This window comes from Pelodiscus sinensis, chromosome 15, assembly GCF_049634645.1.
Source record: "Pelodiscus sinensis isolate JC-2024 chromosome 15, ASM4963464v1, whole genome shotgun sequence".
NCBI classification, from domain to species: domain Eukaryota; kingdom Metazoa; phylum Chordata; order Testudines; family Trionychidae; genus Pelodiscus; species Pelodiscus sinensis.
Window position 1 is genome coordinate 8,151,465 of NC_134725.1, and position 23,648 is coordinate 8,175,112.

Here is a 23,648-nt window from a genome sequence, read left to right on the forward strand (position 1 = left end):
ACATAGAAGATACACTTGAATCTAATCACATTTTTGCTTTTAAAATTATTAGGTCTTCTCCTTTTTCAGTGGTCATCTTTAGGTCCACTGAAAAGGTAAGAATTATCTTCATCTCACAGATGGAAATTGACATTCAGAGACTTGTTCAGATCACAGGGCCATACATCTCTGAGGGCCACTGCCAAAAAATTATGTTTTTAAAAAATGTTTATATCATCTGTATAATTACAAGCAATTCTACCTTAAAAGGCTCAGATTCTCAAAGGTATTTAGGGTATGTTTACATACCGTTGCTATATAACTTCAGCCCTATAGTGTAGATAGATACTTCTTGCCTTGATGGAAGGGGTTTTTCCATCAACCTAGTTAATCCATCTTTATGAGAAGTGATAGCTATGTGTGATGAAAAAATTCTTGGCTGTGTCTCCACAGAGTAAACATAACTTTCAGGGCATGAAATATTTTACAGTCTTGAGTGATGTAGCTAAGTTAAAATAATTGTAAAAATGTCATTAGGCTCCTTTGAAATAAGGAACCTACATATCTCTAAAATCTGGGCAAAACTGATTTCCTTGTGCCTACCTGGGTGTTCAAGCCAGAGCAGTTACTTTTACTTACTTTCTTGTCTCTTGCTGTTGGACATTAAAGTATGAATGTCATTTGGATCTAGGTTTCTCTGTATTATGTACTGTCCCTTCTCTGAGCACATAGAATGAAGGGTTACCCATCAGTCATTCTAGATGGGATATGATTACCCCTATTAGTTGCTCTCAAGACCATCATGCTTATATCACAAACAGAGATTCAGCAGAGGGGTGTGTCATTCATTGTCACAGAACTGAGCTCATACATAAGCTATTGCTATTAGGGATTTCTTCAATCCCCTTTGCTATTACTTGGCAGGGTATGATACATACATTCCAGTTCCTGTGCTCTGAAGAAAGAAAGCTAAGTCCCTAGGGTTGGGTTGGTTTTGTTTTTTTCATGCAGTTTACCCTAACCCAACCCTCACCTTAGCTTGTTAAGTGAAAAATTAGTTACATCTTACCAGTGCTTTTTTTGTAAGAAAAATGGTGCTGGCGCTTCAGGCTCAAACTTGTTGAACCAAAAAAAAAAAAAAAAAAAGCTGCGTGGGGGCTGAAATGCGATCATGGCTCCTTTAAGAGCTGAAATGCTGTGCTGGGAGCTGGAAAAAAAAATCTTGAGTCCCAAGAAGGCTTCCCATCAAGAGACAAGCTGCTCCAGGAAAACAGGTGCTGGAATGCATGGGGAAAATGCCATTCCTTTTCTGTGTGCTGGGAAAATAGGGGATGGAACACCGTTCCGGGAAGTACCGTCACAAAAAAAAACGCTCCATCTAACTTTTATTTTTAGTGCCAGATTCTGAATGTTATGCCTCATAACTTTGTAATCAACTAATCTTTCTTTCTGTCATTAATAAACTTGTTTTATTATTTTATCTGTCCCCACACACTTCCTTCCGCTCCACTAATGCATTTCCCTACTACTCTGTCCTACCCTCCCCAGCTAATGTGCTCCTTCTACTCATTCATTTTCCCAGTGCTCCCCATTCCCCACTTCTTCCTTTTGCATGTCTGCATTAGGACTACACTGATCTTTCCTCTATTCTTCCACAATAGATACTATATATCGTATTTGTTAAAGCATAAGCTTTCATGGGAAGCAGGCCAGTCTTTGCTTACAGTCCCCCAACCCGAAACAAATACTCACCAACAACAACATAGCACACCACAGAAACACTAATCTAGGAACCAATCCCTGCAATAAACCTTGTTGTCAACTCTGTCCACATATCTACCCTAGTGACACCATCAAGGCTCCTAACTGTAACCAGTTGGACACGACACTCCTCCCTTCTCTTCACTGCCGAGTAGTTGGATGAACATACCACTCCGCTCTTCCTCTTTTCCTTGACCCTGGCTTTCTTATCTACAGATTGTTCGCTGTCAAACTCTGCCTACTTGTTTTTCCCTTTGATATTTTCATTCCCTCTGCTCCTTGTTTCCCGCCCCCTTCTCTTTTTCTTCCCCCCCCCCCTTTTCCTTCTCCCCTATTTATTTTGGGTCTGCACATCCTAAACTCAAAACTCCAGTAATCTGAAGAAGTGGGCTGTGCCCAGGAAAGCTCATGATCCCATCTACATCTTTTGTTCGTCTATAAAGTGCTACCAGATCTTTTGTTGTTTTTTAAGTTTAATATGATTTATGTTAGGCTTTTTACTATAGTTTCTTGTTACTTAATGCCATGAGGCCAAACTTTGCCTAGAAATCATATTGCTTAATGTATGCTTAAGAATATGTATGTAGCCTATGGAATGAGTGTGAATGAGTGTGATGTGTGAATGAGGAACCAAAGGCTGTTTAGGATCTGTAAGGCAAACAGACACCCTGCAAAGTGTCGAGTGGCCAGGAAAATCTCTACAAGATGTAACAACACAGCAGAAACCTGAGACTGGCCCAGAGAATGTAAAGCAGCCTGCAGATCCAAAGGGATCTCCCAAGGAACCTCATGGCTGAGTCTCCAGGAAGCTGATGCCTGGCCAGCATTCCAGCCACCTGCAAAATCAAAAGGAATCTACAACGCACTTGCAGCCTGCCTCCAAACTGCCAGCATGATGTATGTGTGTGAATATCTCCTTACCCTTAAGAATCTGTACCCCAAAAGCAATACTGCTCCAGCCCATCCTTTGTCCAAGTTTGTTCCTCAGCAGGACTGAGGAAGTACAACACTAACCACATCGGTCATACCATCAAAGGCCCATTCACCTGCACACCTGCTAATGTGATCTATGCCATCATGTGCCAGCAATACCCCTCAGCCATGTACATTGAACAAATTGAACTGTCTCCAGGCAAAAGAATAACTGGACACAAATAAGACATCTAGAACAATAACATTCAAAGACCAGTAGGAGAGCACTTCAACTCCTGAAACACTCAGGCTACGTCTACACTGGCCCCTTTTTCGAAAGGGGCATGCTAATTTTAAACTTCGGAATAGGGAAATCCGCGGGGGATTTAAATATCCCCCGCGGATTTAAATAAAGATGTCCGCCGCTTTTTTCCGGCTTGGGGAAAAGCCGGAAAAAAGCGTCTAGACTGGCCCGATCCTCCGGAATAAAGCCCTTTTCCGGAGGATCTCTTATTCCTACCTCTATCATATCCCCTCTCAGTCTCTTCTTTTCTAAGCTGAAAAGTCCCAGTCTCTTTAGCCTCTCTTCATATGGGACCTGTTCCAAACCCCTGATCATTTTAGTTGCCCTCCCCTCTCCCACCCTCTGTCTTCCCTTCTCCCACCTCCTTTTCCCAGTCTCCCCGAGTTTTGTTCAATAAAGAGAGTTTCTATTTTTGAACACACGTGTCCTTTATTTTGTACATGAGGAAGAGGGGCTAGGGAGGGGTAAGTGGAAGGAGGTGAGGGAGGAATGGGGTACGAGCCCCCGATGGGGAGGACTGGGCTGACTCTGTGGGCTCCTCGGGTTGGAAGCTCTCCTGAAGCCCCTCGATTGACACCCCCCCTCCGGATGGCAGCCTGTGGCAAGTGCAGCCAGGCTGATGGCTGAGTGCTGTGATGTGCCAAGTGTGGGCACTCAGGGCACTCCAAGCCAGGACTGCTTTGCTGTCCCTCATCAAGTTAGACAAGCGAGCGGGGAATCCCTGAGAACTGTCTGTCCGGGGTGGGGGTCAGGTCCCTTTAAGCACAGCCCTCGGCTAGCCTGAGACAGCAGCTCCACGCTATAAGTCCTAATCTGATGCCCTGCCAGCACTGCTTCCGGCCATCCTTAACCTTGGTTCAGGGTCCACTCAATGTGGACATGCTAATTCAAATTAGTTTTTTGGTCTAGATGCACTAGTTCGAATTAGCTTAGTTCGAATTAACTAATTTGAATTAAGTTAGTTCGAATTAGTGCTGTAGTGTAGACATACCCTCAGTTACAGACTTGAAAATTACCAAACTTGAGCAAAAAAACTTGAAAAACAGCCTGCAGTGTGAACTGCTGAGCTGGAATTCATGTGCTAATTTGACACCATCAGAATGGGTCTCAATAGGAATGGGGAATGGCTAGCTCACTATAATAATAAGTAATTTTCCCCTTTTGGTATTCTGACCTTCTTATCCCTGTTGTAAGTGACTGAATTAACCTCATTAGCACTGATGTAACATTCCCAACTCTGCATGTCTGTATAAATCTCTGTCAACTGACGCTTACACTTCATGCATTTGAAAAAGTGAGAGAGCAGCCCACAAAAGCTTTTGCCCTAATAAATTTGTTAAGTCTTTACGGTGCCACAGGACTCATTGGCTACGTCTACACTGGCATGATTTTGCACAAGAACTCTTTTGTAGAAGAATTCTTGTGCAAAAACTCTTCCAGAGAAGAGCATCTACACTGGCACATGCCTTTGCGCAAGAGATGTGCTTTTACGCAAGAGGATCCGTGCCAGTGTAGACGCTCTCTTGCCATTTTAACCATAGGGCTTTCTTGTGCAAGAAATTCATGTTGCCTGTCTACACTGGCCTCTTGTGCAAGAACAGTTGTGCAAGAGGGCTTATTCCTGGGCAGAAGTGTCATAGTTCTTGCGCAAGAAGCACTGATTTCATACATTAGAACCGTGGTCACCAACCAGTAGATCACGATCTACCGGTAGATCTCAGGGGCTCTAAGAGAAGCTCTTGAGCCCTCTCTGAACTGCGCGCCTGCGTAGTACATTTACATTAGATTTCCTCATTTGAGCAGCAGCTACTTACTGAGCAACAACACAGGCGAGCAGCTGCGAGGAATGGTGGGAGCTGGGAGATTGGGAGGGCTGAAACACCCCAGCCAGCTGACTGTGGCTTTCAGCTGAAAGAGGCTGCCCCGCGCTCCAGCTGATCGGCGGCTTCTCCTCTGCGCCTGCCCACGTGGAGCTTGGTGCACCCTGGCTGAGCGTCATGGCCAGCTGGCCAGCCAGCCACTTCTCTTCCCTCCAGCCCGGCTGCCCTGCGCTCAGCCCAGGGAGGCTGCGTCTAGCTCCAGCTGTGCTGAAGCAAGCTTCCCAGGCTGAGTGCAGGATCACAGTTGCCCATCTGATGGATTGTATACGAATAGCAATCTCAGACTACAACCCAGACTTCAAGACACTGGCAGATACTGTTCAGTCACAGGTGTCACACTGAGACTTTGTTATTGGAAGAAAAAATATATAATTATCGATACTTGATTTTAGATTTACAAAATAGCAGAGAACAAAATGTATAACTGTAAATGCTTCATTTGACATTTAAATAGCATGAATTAAAAACAGACCGTTTATTTCATAACTATGAACATGTGATTTTAATTTTATATACAGGCAGTCCCCGAGTTACGCGGATCCGACTTATGTCGGATCCGCAGTTACGAACAGGGCCATCTCCCTAGTCTCCAGCAGACCAGGGAGAGAAAGCAAAGCGGCGGAACACATGGGCAGCGGACAGGGCTGTCCACTGCCCACGCGCTCCGAGGCTTGGCTCTGCTTTGCCCCCCCCCCCCCTTGGTCTGCAGACCAGGGGGAGGGGGGGCAAAGCAGAGCCAAGCCACGGAGCGCCCGGCCAGCTGACAGCCCAGAGCATCTGTGCTGTCAGCTGATCGCGCGCTCCGCGGCTTGGCTCTGCTTGGCTCTGCTTTGCCCCCCCCCCCTCCCCCTGGTCTGCAGACCAGGAGGAGGGGGGGGGAGCAAAGCAGAGCAAAGCCGCGGAGCACACGGGCAGCGGACAGCCACGGCGCGTCTAGGCTGTCCCGCTGCCCCTGTGCTCCGTGGCTTTGCTCCAGACACCTGTGGTACAGCAGCTGGGGCGCTGCCAGTTGGTCCCGTAGCGCCGCTCTGGGCGCTACTGGACCAACGGGGCAGCACCCCAGCTGTTCTGCCCGAGGCGTCCTGATTCAGCCACTGCTGGTCAGATTCAGCAGCGGCTGAATCAGGACGCCTGGGGCAGAGCAGCTTGGGTGCTACTGGGTTGGTCCAGTAGCGCCGAGGAGCGGCGGCGCTACTGGACCAACCCAGCAGCACCCAAGCTGCTCTGCCCCAGGCGTCCCCAAGTCAGCCGCTGCTGAAACTGACCAGTGGCTGACTACAGGAAGCCCCTGCCCCGGGCTTCCTGGAATCAGCCGCTGATCAGTTTCAGCAGCAGCTGACTTGGGGATGCCTGGGGTTCTTAAGTTGAATCTGGACGCCAGTTCCGACTTACATACAGATTCAACTTAAGAACAAACCTACAGTCCCTATCTTGTACGTAACCCGGGGGACTGCCTGTATTGCATAATTTAAAAATAAACTGTTTAACAGAGTGTATAAGGGCTTGGAATAGCAAGTGATGGACAGGAGAATAGAGAGGGCGGGGCTTCAAGGAAGGGGCGGGGTGGTAGATCTTCGCCTGTTCTGAGACTTAAAAAGTGATCTTGGGTGTAAAAAGGTTGGAGACCACTGCATTAGAACGTCAGTGTTCTTGTGCAAGAACTCATGGCCAGTGTAGACGGGCAGCAAGTTTTGGTGCAAAAGCGGTTGCTTTTGCGCAAGATCACACCAATGTAGACACAGCCGTTGTGTTTTGCAGAATCAGACTAACACAGCTAATTCTCTGAAACATATACCATATTTAAAGAAGACATCTGAAGAAGTGGGCTGTGCCCACGAATGCTCATGACACTTTCTACATGTTTTGTTAGTCTCTAAGGTGCTGCAGGACTAGTCCTTGTTTTTTTAAAGTTTTTTTTTCTATTACAGACTAACACGGGTACCCCTCTGAAACGTATACCATATTTGTTTCCTTGTAATCTTTCCCACTGTCCTAGTTCTAAGGCTAGCTCCACCTCTGAACTCTCTTTGGATAGCTGCTCAGTTCCAAGTCTCCTCTCTGTACCACTCCCAGAGTAGAGCTATGTGGTGTTTCCCACCCTTGGAGTGGGACTGTCCCTACCAAAACTGGTTTGTCTGGGTTCACACCAGCTGGCTCTTCTCTTTGGAAGCTCATACCTAGCAGCAAATACAAGGATGAGACAAATTTCCCAACCCAACATGTTGTTTAATCTTAATGATATGAAGAAAATCCCACAGCTGAGGGAAAAGGCTTTCCAAATAAGAGCTCTACAAACTATAAACCTCTGGAGGCTGGGTGTCAGTCTCAAAAACCTGTCGACCCCGTAAGTACCGGTAAGTAAGTCCTCCTTCACAGGGCCCAAGTCACTCCTTGGGTAATCTGTATGTCGAGTCCAACAGGTCCTGAATGATGGCATTAGAATTAATGGCTTTTGGATTATATCTCAAGTATTTGTTACAATATGTATTCACCATCACACCTTCCTTCTTGGGTGCTCTTCCTGATGGCCCTGCTCTTGCATAACCTCAATATATATATATATATATATATATATATATATATATATATATATATATATATATATATATATATATATATACACACACAATAAACATCATAATTACCAAGTCAACTCATAATATGCATACATTATTACTCCAAATCCCTCACACCCATCTCTCTGATATACACCTTATATTTAGCTTAGGCTAAGGCGGTATGCCAGCTAGACCTGTGGGTTCCCTTTCCAGCTCAGCCACTCACCTATTACATGATCTCATGCCAATTCTATCCCCTTTCTGCCCCAGTTTTTGTACAACAGATCTAATACTGACCCAGCCCTAGGAGGAAAAGTGCAGGAAGGCGTTCCAAGCCCTAATGAGAACTTGCGAAATGGTCTCAGATCTTAGTACATGAATAGGGCCTAACAAACTCAAGGTCCATCTTGGTCAATTTCATGGTTGTAGGATTTTTTAAAATAATACCTTTCATGCTTTCAGCTCTTTACGTGGTGCTGTGATTGTGGGGATCCTGGCCCCAATATGAGTTGTGGATGGCTTCAAGGTTATTATAAAGGAGCAAAGCTGTCCCTACCAATGCAGATGCTCTAAGCAGCCCAACACTGGCAGGTACAAAAGTTGTGGGGGCAGCATGATCAGAGGGAGAGGGTGGCTCAAGTGATGTGACTGCAGGTAAGAGGACTCACAAGGAGCAGAGGGTGGCTGCGCACTCAGCTGGAGAGAAGCAGCACTTTGAAGGGGAAACTGCTGTTTCTCTCCAGCTGCTGGTGGCATCGTTGCCCCTGTTCCTCCTGAGTCGTCCTACTCATATTTGTGCTGCTCACCGCTGCTTGGTGAGGGGCGACTGGGTGCAGCCAGCAAGGGGTGTGTGTGGCCAGGTGGTGAGGCAGGAGGCCAGAGCTGATGCAGGGCCTGCAGGGAGGGCAGCCAGTGAATGGGGCTGTTCCCTGGAGCCCATGTGCAGCACACAGCTGCGTAGGGCACCATGGAATTTTGAGCAATTTGGGGCTTCAAATTACATGGTGCCCTACATAGCCGCATGATTTGAGTATTGGTAGGGACAGCCCTGTGGGGGAGGCTGCAGTACTGCTACCCTTAATTCTGCCCTGCTGCAGACTTTCGGAACAGGCATAAGCATCTGGTGCATAAGGCAGGGGAAGGCTTTGCCCTCCCCTACAGCCAGCCCGACCCGGCCTACATCAGCCAGCCCAGCCCAACCGGGCCTAGCCTCTCCTCTCAGCGCTGGAGAGGCTAGGTCGGGCAGCACACCCTCCTCCCTTCCCCAGTGCTCTGGAGGTGGAGATACTAGGCCAGGCCACACAGCACGTCCTTCTCTGGGACTCGGGAAGCTGGGCCTGCCCATTTTCCTTCCCACGGTTGGGAGAGGGGAGCACCCATGTGGCACACTGTCCTGCCACCCCGTGGGGGGGGGGGGGTGAAGATGGGAAAGGGGAGGAGCCTCAGCAGAAAGGGTGGGGCTGGGGCCTTGCCTGGGAGGGTGCAGAGCTGCCCCCCCTGCAGCAGCAGCAGCAGCGGAAAAGGCGCAAGGGCAGGGTACGGCAGTGCCCCCCTCCTGCACTACTGCTGCTGGGAGCGGCCCCCAGGGCCCAGCCCGCACCCCTGCTCCCATGGGCCGCGCAGCCCCCTTGAAACTCCCCTCACCCCCTGCACCCCGGGGCCGCGTGGGGGGGGGATGGGACCCGCCTTTCATGACCTGGGATGGGGGGGGGGGCCTAGAACGCGCGAGGGCAAAAGGCCACGCCCCCCGGCAGGTTCACAAGCGCCTCGCGGCCCCGCCCCCTCTCCCCAGGCCCCGCCCCTCTCCCCCAGGCCCCGCCCCTTTGCGGCTCTGGCTGCGCCGCCTCGCCCGCCCACCAGGGGGCGGTGCCAACGCGGCCGCCCCGCGCTCCCCGCTCGCGCGCGGCATTTCGCGGCAAGATGGCGGCGTCCGTGCGGCGGGTGTGCGGGGCTGCGCTGCGGAGCGGCAGGTACGGCGCGCGGGGCGGGGGGGCCGCTCTGAGGAGGGGGCGGGGCCGAGCTCCATCCCCCCCCCCCGCCGTCACCGTCACCCCGCGCGCGTGCCTGGGCCGGGCCTGACCCCCCCGAGCGCGGGCAGCTGAGAGCACCGGGCCTGACCCCCCCCACAGCCAGGGCACCGGGCCTGACCCCCCCACCCTTCAGCCAGGGCACCGGGGCTGGCTCCCCTCCCCCCACAGCCAGGGGCCATCGCCCTTACCTGGGCTCCAGCCACATTCCCCGTGTGATGTTTTATGAAGGCTGAAGGGGTTCGGCAGAGCCGCTCTGCAGAGCCGTATCCCTCTACAGCGGTGCTGCCCAATTTTATTTGGCCACGGATCCCTTTTAAATGCGAAAGAATTTTGCGGAACCCCTAGTAACAGTCTAATATATGAAGCTGAAAAGGGAGACCACAAATAAGGATAATAATAAACAAATGCTAAATAAGGGCATGAGACCAGCATTTAGTTTAATTGCATATATTTAAAAACAAAAATCACATAATATTAGTTGTTATTATTTTATTTAATCATAAAATGTTACTGTAATGGAATTGTCTCATGGAACCCTTGTTTTCACTTTGTGGAACCCCAGGTTTCCACGGAACCCCATTTGGGAAACACTGCTCTAAAGTGTGAGAGAGCCCCTTTCCCTGACTGTGATATAGGGAAAGAGGTGCATGTGCACCTTTAGAGTTTCAGCACTGCCCTGCCTTGAGGTGTTTTCGTAATTGGTGGGACACAGGAGTGTTCTTGTCATGGGGTGTTGGCGATTATATGGAAGAAAAATGCGTATAAGCGTCCAAGCCACAGTCTGCAAAAATTATCTGTGAATATGCAGGGCTCTACACTGGGGGTCGGACTAAGGCCCGGAGGGGTGTGTATACATACACGTACACACACACTCTCTCTCTCTCTCCCCCTCCCCCTTTACCTTCCCCTCCTGGAGCATGGTAGAAGAGAGCCACACTGGCAGTTGTGTGGAGTCTTCCTGGAGTTGCCAATCCTCCACTGGCCTTCGGCTAGGTGTAGAGGCAGGGGAGCGGGGACATGGCCAGGAGCAGCTTTTATGGGCTGGTGGAGGGTCGGTCCACTGTGACTTCCTCCTGTTGGGATCTGGTAGGTAGGTGGGCTCCAAGTGACCTGTGGAGCTGCCTCGGGACTGCTCAGGTCCCTCTCTTGGGGCAAGTGAAGAGTCTGCCGTGGCCCCCAACAGTTGCCAGCCTGGCTCGTAGAGTGGCCAGACTTGCTGAAAGCCACACCCTTCGACAGCCAGAACTGGGTAAGAGAGTTAGCTTCAGAGGGGTGGCACAGATACTGAGCAGGAGGGGCAGGAGCCAGGTGGCTACTTTTCCTTACTGTTCTGGGTCACACAATGGTAAGAAGGTGTCTTTAGAGTCTGAATCTGTTGTAAGTATTTTGGCCAGTGCTTATAACTATATTGTTGAAGGTTATAGAATATAGCAATATGTGCTTATATCTGTACTTTGAAAGTTACCAACTACAAGTGGTCTTTGGGACTCGTAAAAGAATGTTTTTGTGACAACTTAAGGAAAATATTTTACATCAAAGTGTCTATACTATGGCCAGAGCTATAGTTTAACTTTTGATTGACTTAGATGTGTTGCTCAGTTGTGTGAAAATTTGGCACCCAAAGTGCTGCACTAAAGTTGACTTAAGGCTCAGGGTGGATGCAATTAGGTCGGTGGAAGAATGGCTGTGTTGACCTAAGTACCACCTTTTGGAGAGGTGGATTGATTGCACTGATGGAAATCCATCTTCCATTGATATAGTAGTCTAAACTGCGCAGCTATCACAGCACAGTTCCAACAACAATAGCTGTAGTGTAGACATGGTCTATAGCAGAGCTACTCAACTTTGGAAGCCCAAGGGGCCACAATGATACTTACAGCAGATACCGAGGGATGCAACTTAGGTGTGGTTGCATGTACATGCAAATATATGCAAATAGCTTCTTTCACACCGATGGGCATAAATACAAAGATTAAGGCAAGACTACACAACACGCAGTCCCCATTTAAGTCAGTTAGTCTGATATTAATAAAATGCAATATTTACCCAATTTCCATCCATATGACAGCACTTTTAATGAGCAATGACAGTCCAGGAATTTAACTACTAAAATGCATCTCAACAGATGACCATTATATTGACGTGTTCCCAGAGGAGGCCATGTTCAAAAGATCCCACCCGCTGGCCACATGTGGAGGCCCACGTAAACCTCAACCACATCGCAGGCCACAAACAAACGGGCTGCGTGTTGAGTAGCTCTGGTACATAGTGCTACAGGTTCATAGCTGTGCTTCTGTAGCACCTGGAATAGACATGACCTCAATTTTCACACAGTCAGAGTAGAACAAGAGAGAGCCTATTTTGGGGTCTCTGGATAATTTCAATAAAGAAGAGTTCTAGGTGTAAAGTGTGCCGATGTGTAGGACTCGGTCCTGAAGCCAAAAATTGATGAGTCCTCTATTGGGGACATGAACATACTGAAACAACAATTAAATGTCTCTAGTAGGGACAACGACTTGTTTCATAATAAGACACTTTTGAATTCAGTGTGGGTATCAAGCCAAAAGAACACAAAGATCTCAGAGAGAGAGCTGCAAAGAGGCATCACTCATGGCACCCACAGTCTCTGGATCAGTAGGTTGTGCTAACTTCTGCAAGAGCTCTGTCCTCATGAAGCTTGGCTTGTTAGCACTAGAACATTCTGCTATCATTTTCTAATAACTTGGACCTACAGTCCCATCCAGTGGCAGCATATGGTGTGACAAAGCTTCAAGAACATGTTTATTTATAGACTTTGAAGGGCATATTTCTCCTGCTCCCCCTCTCAGATGTCTGCTTTTCAGATGCACAGTTATGGAATAGCTTAAAATGTAAATTTTAAATATCCTTCTTAAAAGAAGCTTCTCACTGTCCTGGCTTGTTAAGAGCTTCACTCTATGTTCAGAGTGGTAGAGCCACTTGGCATCATGATTCAAAAATGCCAAGGTGACAAGGGACGATACAGAATCTCAGCCCTGGATAGTCTGTAGAACGATTCTAAAAATAAAGGAACAAGATGTTTCCCAAGACTTATAATGCAAGCAACACATCTAACTTCTGTATTTGAGCCTCTGTCAAATTAGTCATCAACAAAGACGTTCCCATTTGACAGCTGTTTGTGACCTATTTGAGATTAAATGTTTTGGGGGCCAAATGATCACACTACAGATCTACCAACAGAGTTGGCAAGAGGCCATTTGATTTGACCATAGTGACTGAACTCCTTTCTCCATTGTAAACATTCCCTCCAGATCAAAGTTAATGCTTGTTGCCTTGGTGTTGGAAAGTCTCCAGGGCCCATGTTCTATCCCTGGCATGATCCAAATTAATTAAGGAGTTATGGGTATCCAGTGTGTGCATGAGGAAGAGAATAAGGGCTTCTGGGCATTCATTCAGCTTCTCTCACCAGTTTGTTTTGTTTTTTTAGGAGAGAACTTTGCAAACAGGCTATAGAAAGTTTGGGCCAGGGCAGTACAGGCTGTCCCCGAGTTACGCGGATCCGACTTATGTCGGATCCGCAGTTACGAACGGGGTTTTTTCGCCCTGGAGGACGGGAGCGGCGGGACGCCCAGATGAGCCGCGGTCCCGCCGCCCGTGTCCTCTGGGGCGAGAAAAGCTGCTCCGCATCTACCTGGTATGCTGGGGGGGGGAGTCCCCCCCAGCAGACCAGGGAGACGCTGAGCAAAGCCGCGGAGCACGCGGGCAGCGGGACAGCCCAGATGCACCGCGGCTGTCCCGCAGCTGGCGTCCTCTGAGGCTTTGCTCCCCATCTCCCTGGTCTGCTGGAGACCAGCAGACCAGGGAGACGCAGAGCAAAGCCGCGGAGGACCCGGGCAGTGGGACCGCGGTGCGTCTCGTCCGCCGCCCGCGTCTCCCTGCTCTGCTGGGGGGGGCACAGCTAGTGCACCCCCCGCCCCCCAGCAGACCAGGCTTTTCTCCGGACACCTGTGGTAGAGCAGCTGGGGCGCTGCCGGTTGGTCCAATAGCGCCGAGGAGTGGCACTACTGGAGCAACCCAGCAGCACCCCAGCTGCTCTGCCCCAGGCGTCCCCAAGTAAGCCGCTGCTGAAACTGACCAGCGCTGACTACAGGAAGCCCGAGGCAGAGTTGCTCTGCCTCAGGCTTCCTGGAATCAGCCGCTGATCAGTTTCAGCAGCAGCTGACTTGGGGATGCCTGAGGTTCTTAAGTTGAATCTGTATGTAAGAACTGGCGTCCAGATTCAGCCTGTTGAAACTGATCAGCGGCTGATTCCAGGAAGCCCGGGGCAGAGCAACTCTGCCTCGGGCTTCCTGTAGTCAGCCGCTGGTCAGTTTCAGCAGCGGCTGAATCTGGATGCCAGTTCCGACTTACATACAGATTCAACTTAAGAACAAACCTACAGTCCCTATCTTGTACGTAACCCGGGGACTGCCTGTATATAAAACAGAAGATTACATTAGAATTAAAAAAGTAAACCAACTGTAACAAAATATTGAAAAATATTAACTGTAATAAATCTTGCTCTAAACAGCACTGCAAATAAAAACATAGTATGAAACAATTTGTAATCCAACTCACAGACGTGCTGGAAATAGAACAAAATACATAGGTGATGATTAATAAATTGTCTTGGGAAGGATGCACCAGAGATCCATGCACAATATCCTCCTTAAAGGCAGAATCTCTTTAATAATACTAACATAACTTGGAATAATGTTTTGTTAGAAAAAAAGATAAACTGGATTAAACATTAAATTAACCCAAATCTTGTGAGAGTAATTGACATAATTTCCTAGAGATGGTGAAAAACGGTTAGAGTAGGCTAGGAGGTAAGAGATTCATTAGGAATTTTGTTATGATCTTTGATATATTTTCTTTTTATGGGTCTGCTTCTGAATATATAGCTTCTAAATGTGTTTGTTTAATTGTGTACAGTTATATGATAAAATATGTTCATATTTAAACACCTGTCTCTTTTGTGTTATATATAGTTTGCTAATGGATTATAGTTTCTCCTGGAACAAGAACCTATCTCTGAGGAAGACGCTGGTCCTCTGGAAACAGCAACCTTTCAGGGCCTTTTTCACTGGTATGTGAGGGATCTTTTTCTTCTGTGTACTTTCAGTTGAAGGGGCTCTCTCCAAATACAGCTGTTGGAAATGGAGATGATAGGTGATTACAAATAGGTCTTATAGGGGCACAATGACCTAGTGATTAAAGCAAGACTGTATTCAGTTTCTGGCTGTCCCATGAACTTACTGTATAAGTTTGCAAAAGTCACTTAACACATGTGTGCTTCCATTTTTCCTATGTATAAAATAAGAATATTTACCCATTTCCATAGGAGTTTTGATAAGGCTTACTCTTTAAGTTCTGTGAAATCTTTGGGTAGAGGATACCATAGCAATGCAAAGTATTACATTAGTCTGTGAAAGGAAGAAATGTTGAATGAATGCACATTGGTAGCAGTCGAATCTCTTTTTACCTGCTACATTGCATAAGCATGAAATTGTTATAGACATAGTAGAAATAATGTGTATCTATTGCTCTTGGAATCAGTGTCTTTGTTTCTAGTGTATTTTCTCCTGTAAAAGTGATGAATCTCCACATCTCACTATAGAAACTGTCCATGCAGAAGATAGATAAAACTTTGATTGGCCTCATTGCCTAATAATGGGGAAGGAGAATTATGTACTTAAACAGCAAGCGTGTTTCATACAAATTGTCTGGGCCTCTATTGTAAGCTTCCCCAATCATGGCAAACAGCTTCTTTTCTCTTGCCCTTGCTCTGCCGTGACCTGCAGAGGAGTAGATTGAAATGATGGCAGTTCTAATATTCTGGGACTAACAAACACAGCTGCAAAAGAGCTTTCTCCAGAGCACTGCTCTACCTCTGCTAGACAGGAAAAATGGAATTGATCTCACTTTTAACAATGTAGGGAACTGATTCCCCAGAAAGTAGAAATACTTTCATTGGGGTGGAGTTGAGGATATTTTAGTTACTTGACGGCAGCATGTGTTTTTTCTTTTTTCCATATTTGTCCACTCAAGCTCATCTGAAGAAGTGGGTTTTGCCCTCGAAAGCTCATGATACCATATGTGTATATTTGTTCGTCTCTAAAGTGTCCCAGGACTACTCATTCTTCTGAGTTGTTTTTGGCACTCTTCAGTCCCTATGATCCTCAGAGCTTTCCATCATTGTCACCTTGCTTTCCACCTGAGGACTAATGTCATGTTTATAGACAGGCCCACCAACGGGGGGAGATAAAGGGAGCAACTTTCTCAGGCTCTGGGGATTCAAAAGGGCCCAGGCTTCCACTGCTGTGGCAGTGGCCAGAGGCCTGGGCCCTTTAAATTGCTGCCAGAGATCTGTGCAGCACACTCCAGTCAGCTCTTAGTGTGACTGGGAGGATGCGGCGTGATTTGGGCAGCACTGAGGGCTGGTTGCCCCCACCTTGCCCCTTCCACCCAAGGCCTTACCCCTTCCAAAAGTACAAAGCTGCCTCTCCTACCTTGTCTGGCATCCCAGAAAGTCTGTAGGCCCACCATTACAGAGCTAGCTACACCTTTTACCCCTCTTTGGCCTGTGAGTGCTTAGAGAACTTAGGTCTTGGTTCTCTAGCTTTTACCTCTCTCTGAGTGGAATCTAGTGATTTGCCCCATCTTAAACTGGTTCCTAGGGAACAATTCTGTGCATCAGCCCGGCTTACCACACAGCCCTGACTGTATTCAGTATCTGCAGTTCTTTTCTTGGGAACTTTGTGAACAGTGTAGGATAGTGACCATCCAGCCTTTTTAAACAGAAGTATTGTTTAACCTTAACCGGAGGAACAAAGTATCACAAAGTACCTGCATCTGACGAAGTGGGTCTTTGCCCATGAAAGCTTATGCTCCTACACTTCAGTTAGTCTATAAGGTGCCACAGGACTCCTCGTCGTTTTTGCAGATTCAGACTAACACGGCTACCCCTCTGATACTTATCACATGAAAGAGGATTTTAGAACAACAAAAAGTCTATACTCATGTCCATCTTAGCTAGAGTTCTCCACAGGCTTATTTTACCCTGGACTTTGAACCTCAGCAAACTGAGTTCAGTGTAGCTCTTCCTTGTTCTTGAGTGATTGCCTCTATAAATTCAGACAAAGTTCTTTGTTCTGTCTTCTCATAGGCTTTTACTCACTGTCCCAAAACCTCTGGAAGGGGTCAAGCTGGAGCATCGAAGTAAACAGCTCTTGCACTGTCTCTTAAATGTTTGCTGGGAAGTGCATCTCAGGATCTATGCTCCCCTAACAATATTGTTATTGAATTAACTCATTATAACCATACAGTAGACTTCACAATAATCAGATCAACATATATTCATAATTTATTACATGCAGTTTCAAATTAATCTCAAGTATCACTTCTGGAATGCATTGGTGTTGCTTTGTAGTCTTCCAGAGAGGATACTGCTATGTAATGCAAAGCTCTCCCTCTCTTTCTCGGGACCTGTGTGGTTCATTGCAGTGCTTCTCATCTTGGTGAGTAGAAGACTGGGCATCAAACATTCATCTGCATAGCAGGATGAAGCACTGACCATAAAGCCATAGGAACGAGATATTCCATGCTTACCTCTTTTTCTAGCTGAGTTGATTGAAGCACAAGGAAATTAAGATATGCAAATCAAAGAATAAGCTAGTGTCTGAATCTTTCTTATTGCATAGTACCTTACTAGTGTATAAACGTTCGCTCTAGAATACATTGCCTTTTAAATTACAAATACTTGGCCATTTAGTGTACTCTGAGAAATTTTTAAAGGGCTGGTATTGGCAGTGTCCTGTTTCCACAAATACAAAAGCTCAGCACTATTCTTTTGATACCTGTTTTAGAACCAGTCCAAGTAGTTGAGTCAACATTTTGTAAGAAGCTTGGAATGAGATTGGGTTATACATGATCCTCATCTTTCTGTAGACTGGTTTATTGATTTGTTTTGACCTGCTTTGGTAACTGATTGCTTGTGAATAACTATGACAAAAAGGCTGTATCCCACTCATTGAGCCAAATCTGTCTATCTTGTAGCTCTTGCTGGACAGAAATTGTGAAGATGTAAGAGTCTATAGGGATGTAGTTTGAGAGCTTTGTGTAATAGAGCATAATCATAGAAAGTGAATCTGACAGATAAAATGAAGTGGTTTATCAGTGTGAACCCTTCATAGAGGATAGTTCTGAGTTTTATGCTGTGAAGTAGATGATTTAGTGTGAGGACATGAGGCTTAACATATCATGAATAATATGAAGAAAGCAGCAGATTAGCAAGTGAAACCTGTTTGATTTGTATATATTGCTTTAAAAAAATACATCCCTCATTTAATGAAGTGGGTTTTTACCCACGAAAGCTAATGACCTAATACATTTATTAGTATCTCAACTACCACAGAGAATGCTTGTTGTTTTTCAATTGTAGACTAATATGGCTTCCTCTCTGAGACTTTATATCTGTCTCAAGACAGGACATAAATCGTGACCTTGAAGTGAGACTTTAGCCATGTGATAGCAAATAAATGGACTCAAGACAGGGAGGGAAAATTGTCTTTCCAGAGTATAGGTAAATTCCAGCAGTAGTTTCCATGAAGCTGGAGAAATTATTAAGATTCAGTGGCATGTACAGAATGATGCCTGCCCTTTTTGCTTCCCCTCTGCATATGGCTCTCTCGCTTTGAGGACAAATATTACATTGTTTGATTAGGAAGTCTGATAAATCCTTGTCATGCAGATATCAGAAACAAAATGATAGTCTTTACAACTGGAAGGTGTGTATGTGTGTTGAGAAACATGCTATGTAATATAACAATCAAATCTCTTATTCACAAGGTGTGACCTTATTACAGAGAAAACAAGGCAATGTCATATATTGGTATGTGTGCTGGTTTTACTGAAAAAGATAAGAATGGCCATACCGACCCATTGTTTATCTAACCCAGGGGTGGGCAAGTTACCTCTCATGGGCCAAATCTGGCCTCCCAAGCCACCAGATCCACCCATCGACACCCTTCTGGGACCCTCAGGCATGTAGCAGCTGCTGATTTAAGCACAGGGCTGCTCCAGGTACCTCTCTGCTCTGGAGGGAGGGGGAAGCTTCGTGTGATATCCCTGCCCCCAGCCCAATTTTCAGTTCCTATTGGCCAGAAACAACCAGCCAATAGGAATTGACCCTGTCCAATTTTCTTAACTCCTATTGGCTGGAAACAACCAGCCAATAGGAGCTGAGAGATTGGCCTGGGGGGGTGGGTCCCGCAAGCACCTTCCTCTCCCAAAAATGATAATCACATGGTGGGAACAGCCTGCAGCTTTAAGGGATGCGGGGCTGCAGCAGACAGGGAGTCCAGCCTGCCTTGGGGGTGCTGCAGGGCAGCCCAGCTTGCCATGCTCCCATCTCTACTGGGGTGTGCCGTGCTCCCAGCCCTGCCAAATGGCCCCAGTGGGGCACGTCCAGCAGCCACAGGGCTCCCACACTCTGGCACTCCACCAGGACTCTCTGGTCCTGGGACATCTGTAGTCTTCCCAGACCACGGATGTTGCCAGACCAGAGAATCCTGGTTTACAGAGTTTCAACCTGTACTTTTTTTGGTTTATTGCCTTTATCCAAGGATTGAATAAATAGAAATCAGTTATCTAAGTATCTCTTTGACTTCTCTCTACTTTGTTGGGTATGTAATTACTGCCTTATTTTTCCATAATCCCTGCCATATAGTTTGGAACCATTCCTATAGTTTTGGACACTTTATTTTTGTCCCAGTGGAAGGTTATCAGTAATTTAGCAGTTACGAGCTGGAGAAAGATCAATTCTTTTCTTTGTGCATAACAAGGGCCACAAGGAAGCCCTAGGAAGATTATCAAAGGATCATTTGGTAATAAATATCGCACAGCTTGCTATTTGTAACCCACTACTGCATTCCAGCGCCCTCTAACAATTGGTCTGCATACACAAATCCTCTCTGCCACAATTCTCCAGAATTTCTCCTCTTTTAGTCAATGCCAAACTTAGGAAATAAGTGGCTTGTGCTTTATTTACCTTCACATACATTTGTATAGCTGCTTCCAGCTCCCACTGGCTGCAGATTGCCGTTCCTTGCCAATGGGAGCTGTGGGAAGGGGAGTCCTGGTCCGTGCCATTCCTTGCAGCTCCCATTGGCCAGGCATGGCTATCCATGGCTAATGGGATCTGCAACTGGCTTTACCTGTGGACATGCAGTTAGATAAAGCACCAGCGGCCCTCTGGGGCTAACCCTGGCAATCTGCATCTGGCTCATGGGCCACTACTGCCCATCCCTGGACCGCACACACATCTTTAACTTGGCTGGTACCTCTGAAACAGTATCTTAAAGAAATTTAGTTTTAACATTCTACAAACTGCCATTGCAGGTCCTCTTTTCTAGATCAACCTCTTCTCCTCTAGGGCAGGGGGTTCCCAAACTTTTTGACACGGGGACCAGTAAATCCATTCACGAGCTTTTGGAGAACTGGTTGCATTCATTTGCATATTTGCATATTTATTAAGTAAATGATGAATATTCAAATAAATTGTTTCTGGTATTCCCAAAGCCCCCAGTGCCAGCTTTAGAAAAGCTTTTGATACAGTCACCCACAATATTCTTGCCAGCAAGTTAAGAGAATATGGATTGGATAAATGGACTGTAAGATGGATAGAAAGCTGGCTAGATCAGGGTTTCCCAAACTTTTTACTTTAGTTGAAACCTGTTTTTTTTCAGTACTGTTTTTTGCCCCGCCCAAAAATATAAACACATATAAAAAAAGAATTAAAGATGAATAAATTTTCAGCGTCTCACCCTGCTGGCAGGGCTTGGCGGACCCGGCACTGCATGGGCACTCCACAAGGCGGGAGCAGGAGCAGATTGGTATCTGGCTAGGAGGGAGGGTGCAAGGAGGGGTAGGGTTGCCAGGTGTCTGGTTTTGTACCGGACACACCAGTATTTGAGGGTTCTGTCTGGGAAACAAATTGAGAAAATACCGAACATATAAAATGTCTGGTATTTTCTAATTAGGTAAGTTTTATTATTATTAGGTGTATTAGTCCGTAGCTGCGAACTGCCTGGCTGGTAGATGTGCTCACGCTGCATGAGTGTTGTCTACCGGCCAGACACTTCGCAAGTACTCAAGAGAGGGTATGGGGGTGGGGCAAAATGGAATCCCCGGGGCCGGACTCACTCGTGTGCCCGGGTCAGTCCCGCTTCCCGCCGGCCGATTCGCTCTCCCCTCCTCCTCCCACTTCTCCTCCCGATCTCCCCAGTCCATTCCTGCTGCCCCTGTCCCCACCGATCTCCCCCAGCCAGCCCCGCTGCCCCTGACGACCCCCCTGACTAGGCCCACTCTCCCGACCCCCTCCCAGCCAGCCGATTCTCCCCCGCTTCTCCTCCCGATCTCCCCTGGCCAGCCCCACTGCTCCCGTCCAGCCCTGCTTCCGGTGGCTGGTTCTCCCGTCCTCCTCCTCTGGATCTCCCCCAGAGGGTAACCTTTGTTAAAGGATGTGTATACATTTCAGAATGGTGTGGATTCTTTTAAATTAATCCATAATAACCTAGTAGTATTTACACAGCTATAATTTTTTTGTTCAGTTAAGTTTCAGTGTTTGGGATTTTAATAACCCCAGTCCATTACTATTCAGTACAAATGATTTCTTGCTGATAGTGATAGAGGAGGGAGTGTTGCAGCAGGGTCTTATGTCCTAATCTGTATCCAGAGTAGGAAAATTCCACTTATCCTGGTGGGCTGCCCCTGATTAGGAGTCTAGAAGAGAACTGAAGTAACTTATATGTTTGATCTTTTCTATATGGAGTTGTGACATTACCCTGAAGTTCTGAACTAATTGATATGCTGTTTCTTCTTCTTCAGATGTGCCTAGACAAAAGCTTTCCTTAGTTCCTTGCTCAGCTGACTGCTGGGCTCCAGTCACTCTTGTTATTTTTAGGGAACAGGATGTTCCGTTCAACTCAGCAGCACTGAACATGGCACCATTGCCAGAATAGGTGACAAGATTGTAAAAATGTGTCACTTAGGAGTTTGAAAACTCCTTTAGTTCTTTAATTCTTTATATTTAGTTCTTTATGCGGAGATGGAGGATCATCCTGAAAAAATAACATACCCTAAATTTAGGCATAGTCTGTTGTGCTGCCATTCCAAAGATTGGATCTCACATTCCCTAAATTAGAAGTATTGTAGTATTCATGCTGGGGAGTGTTATGAAGATAAAACTTTCCAGTCAGTCTTGAGCAACTGGAATTCCAGGTATTAATTTTTTACCTATGAAGCTCTGAATGGTTTGGAATCTGGTTACTTGAGAGAATTTCTTCTCAAAATCATACTGTCACAGCTGAAATCAAGAGACTCTGGCTCAAGAGTCTTTACTGAAGATACATAGGAGGGAGCTCTTGTTTGGCAGTTGCTTGGACTTTGAAACTTGCTATTCTTTTATTCCACCAGAGCCTAGATTTGTTAACTTGTGGGCACACTGCAAAGCCTGTCTTTTTTTCCACTTTGGTTTTAGGGATGGTGGGCAGCTGAGTATCACAGGGCTTTGATGGATATCCTTTTGTGTATGGGCCAGTCATATACAGGAAGTCCCCGACTTACGCGGATCCGACTTATGTCGGATCCGCACTTACGAACGGGGCTTTTCTCGCCCCGGAGCTCACAGGCGGCGGGTCGCCGCCACCCGTGTACTCCGGGGCGAGAAAAGCTTCTCCCGGTCTCCCTGGTCTGCTAGGGGGGTCCAGCAAAGCCGCTGGACCCCCCCCAGCAGACCAGGGAGACCCGAGCAAAGCCGCCGCCTGGGCGGCTTTGCTCGTTTGCCCGGGAGCAAAGCTGCCCAGGCGGCGGGACCCCCGCTGCCTGGGCGGCTTTGCTCCTGTCCCCCTGGTCTGCTGAGGGGGTCCAGCGGCTTTGCTGGACCCCCCCAGCAGATCAGGGAGACAGGATGAAAGCCACACAGGTGGCGGGGTCCCTCCGCCTGTGCGGCTTTGCTCGGGTCTCCCTGGTGCGCTGGGGGGGACTCCCCCCAACACCCCAGGGAGACAGGAGCAAAGCCGCACGGGCAGCGGGGTCCCTCCGCCTGTGCAGCTTTGCTCGGGTCTCCCTGTTGCGCTGGGGGGGACTCCCCCCAACACCCCAGGGAGACAGGAGCAAAGCCGCACGGGCAGCGGGGTCCCTCCGCCTGTGCGGCTTTGCTCGGGTCTCCCTGGTCTGCTGGGGGGGGGAGAGGACACAGCTAGTGCGCCCCCCCCCCCCCCCCCCAGCAGACCAGGCTTTTGTTGCGGGATGCCTTGGGTAGAGCAGCTGGGGTGCTGCCGGGTTGGTCCTGTGGGAACCTACCGGGCAGCGCCCCAGCTGTTCTGTCCCAGGCTCCAGATTCAGCAGTTGTTGAAACTGATCAGGCTGATTCCAGGAAGCTGGGGGCAGAGCAACTCTGCCTCCGGCTTCCTGTAGTCAGCCCCTGCTCAGTTTCAGTGGCAGCAGCTGAATCTGGAGCCAGTTCCGACTTACATACAAATTCAACTTAAGAACAAACCTACAGTCCCTATCTTGTACGTAACCCGGGGACTGCCTGTATATTTACTAAGGCAGGTGCTCTGAGTGTAGGTTGAATGGCTATATATATTTTTATAAATTTAAGGAGATAATTACATTAAATTCCTCCCCCAAAAAAACTAACAACAATTCTAAATTGTCCCCGTCTTTTACTGAATGTCTTCCTCGTGATGTAAACTTTCTTCCTAGAACTTTGTAGTTTTAATGCAACATTCCTTATTTTTTCCAAGAGTATCCAAAATTAAGATTTATTTTATTTTCACTTAAGTACATTATATGGGGCTACGATTCTGCCATGGATATTTTTAGTAAAAATCACAGAAAGATCATGGGCAATAAAGAAAAAACTCATGGAAGCCTGTGACCTGTTCCTGACTTTTACTAAAAATATCTGACAAAATGGGGGAGCTGCTGAGTAACTGGGGGCCCAGCTTGGTACCCTGGGTCCCCATACCACTAGTGGGGGTTTGGAGCTCCAGGGTGCCCCACTGCCCAACTCTGGGAACTGCAGGGTCTGGCTGCTTATGGTGGCTAGGACCCCGTGCCATCTGTGCCGGCAGAGAGCAGCAGGATACCCTCTCACCATCAGGAGCAGTTGGGGTACCCCTCCCTGCTGGCAAGCGGC

General features: G+C 47.4%; 1 protein-coding gene across 1 annotated transcript in view; it reads left to right on the forward strand.

Annotated features, from left to right (window-relative positions):
• The first annotated feature begins 9,219 nt into the window (after positions 1 to 9,219).
• The window catches only part of PISD (phosphatidylserine decarboxylase), a 45,555-nt gene continuing 31,126 nt past the window's right edge, over positions 9,220 to 23,648 (forward strand). Inside the window, exons 1-2 of the mRNA XM_075898031.1 lie at positions 9,220 to 9,364; positions 14,434 to 14,531. Of these exons, the coding sequence (XP_075754146.1) occupies positions 9,315 to 9,364; positions 14,434 to 14,531 (148 nt within the window). The 5' untranslated portion in view covers positions 9,220 to 9,314. The remainder of the gene's footprint in view (positions 9,365 to 14,433; positions 14,532 to 23,648) is intronic.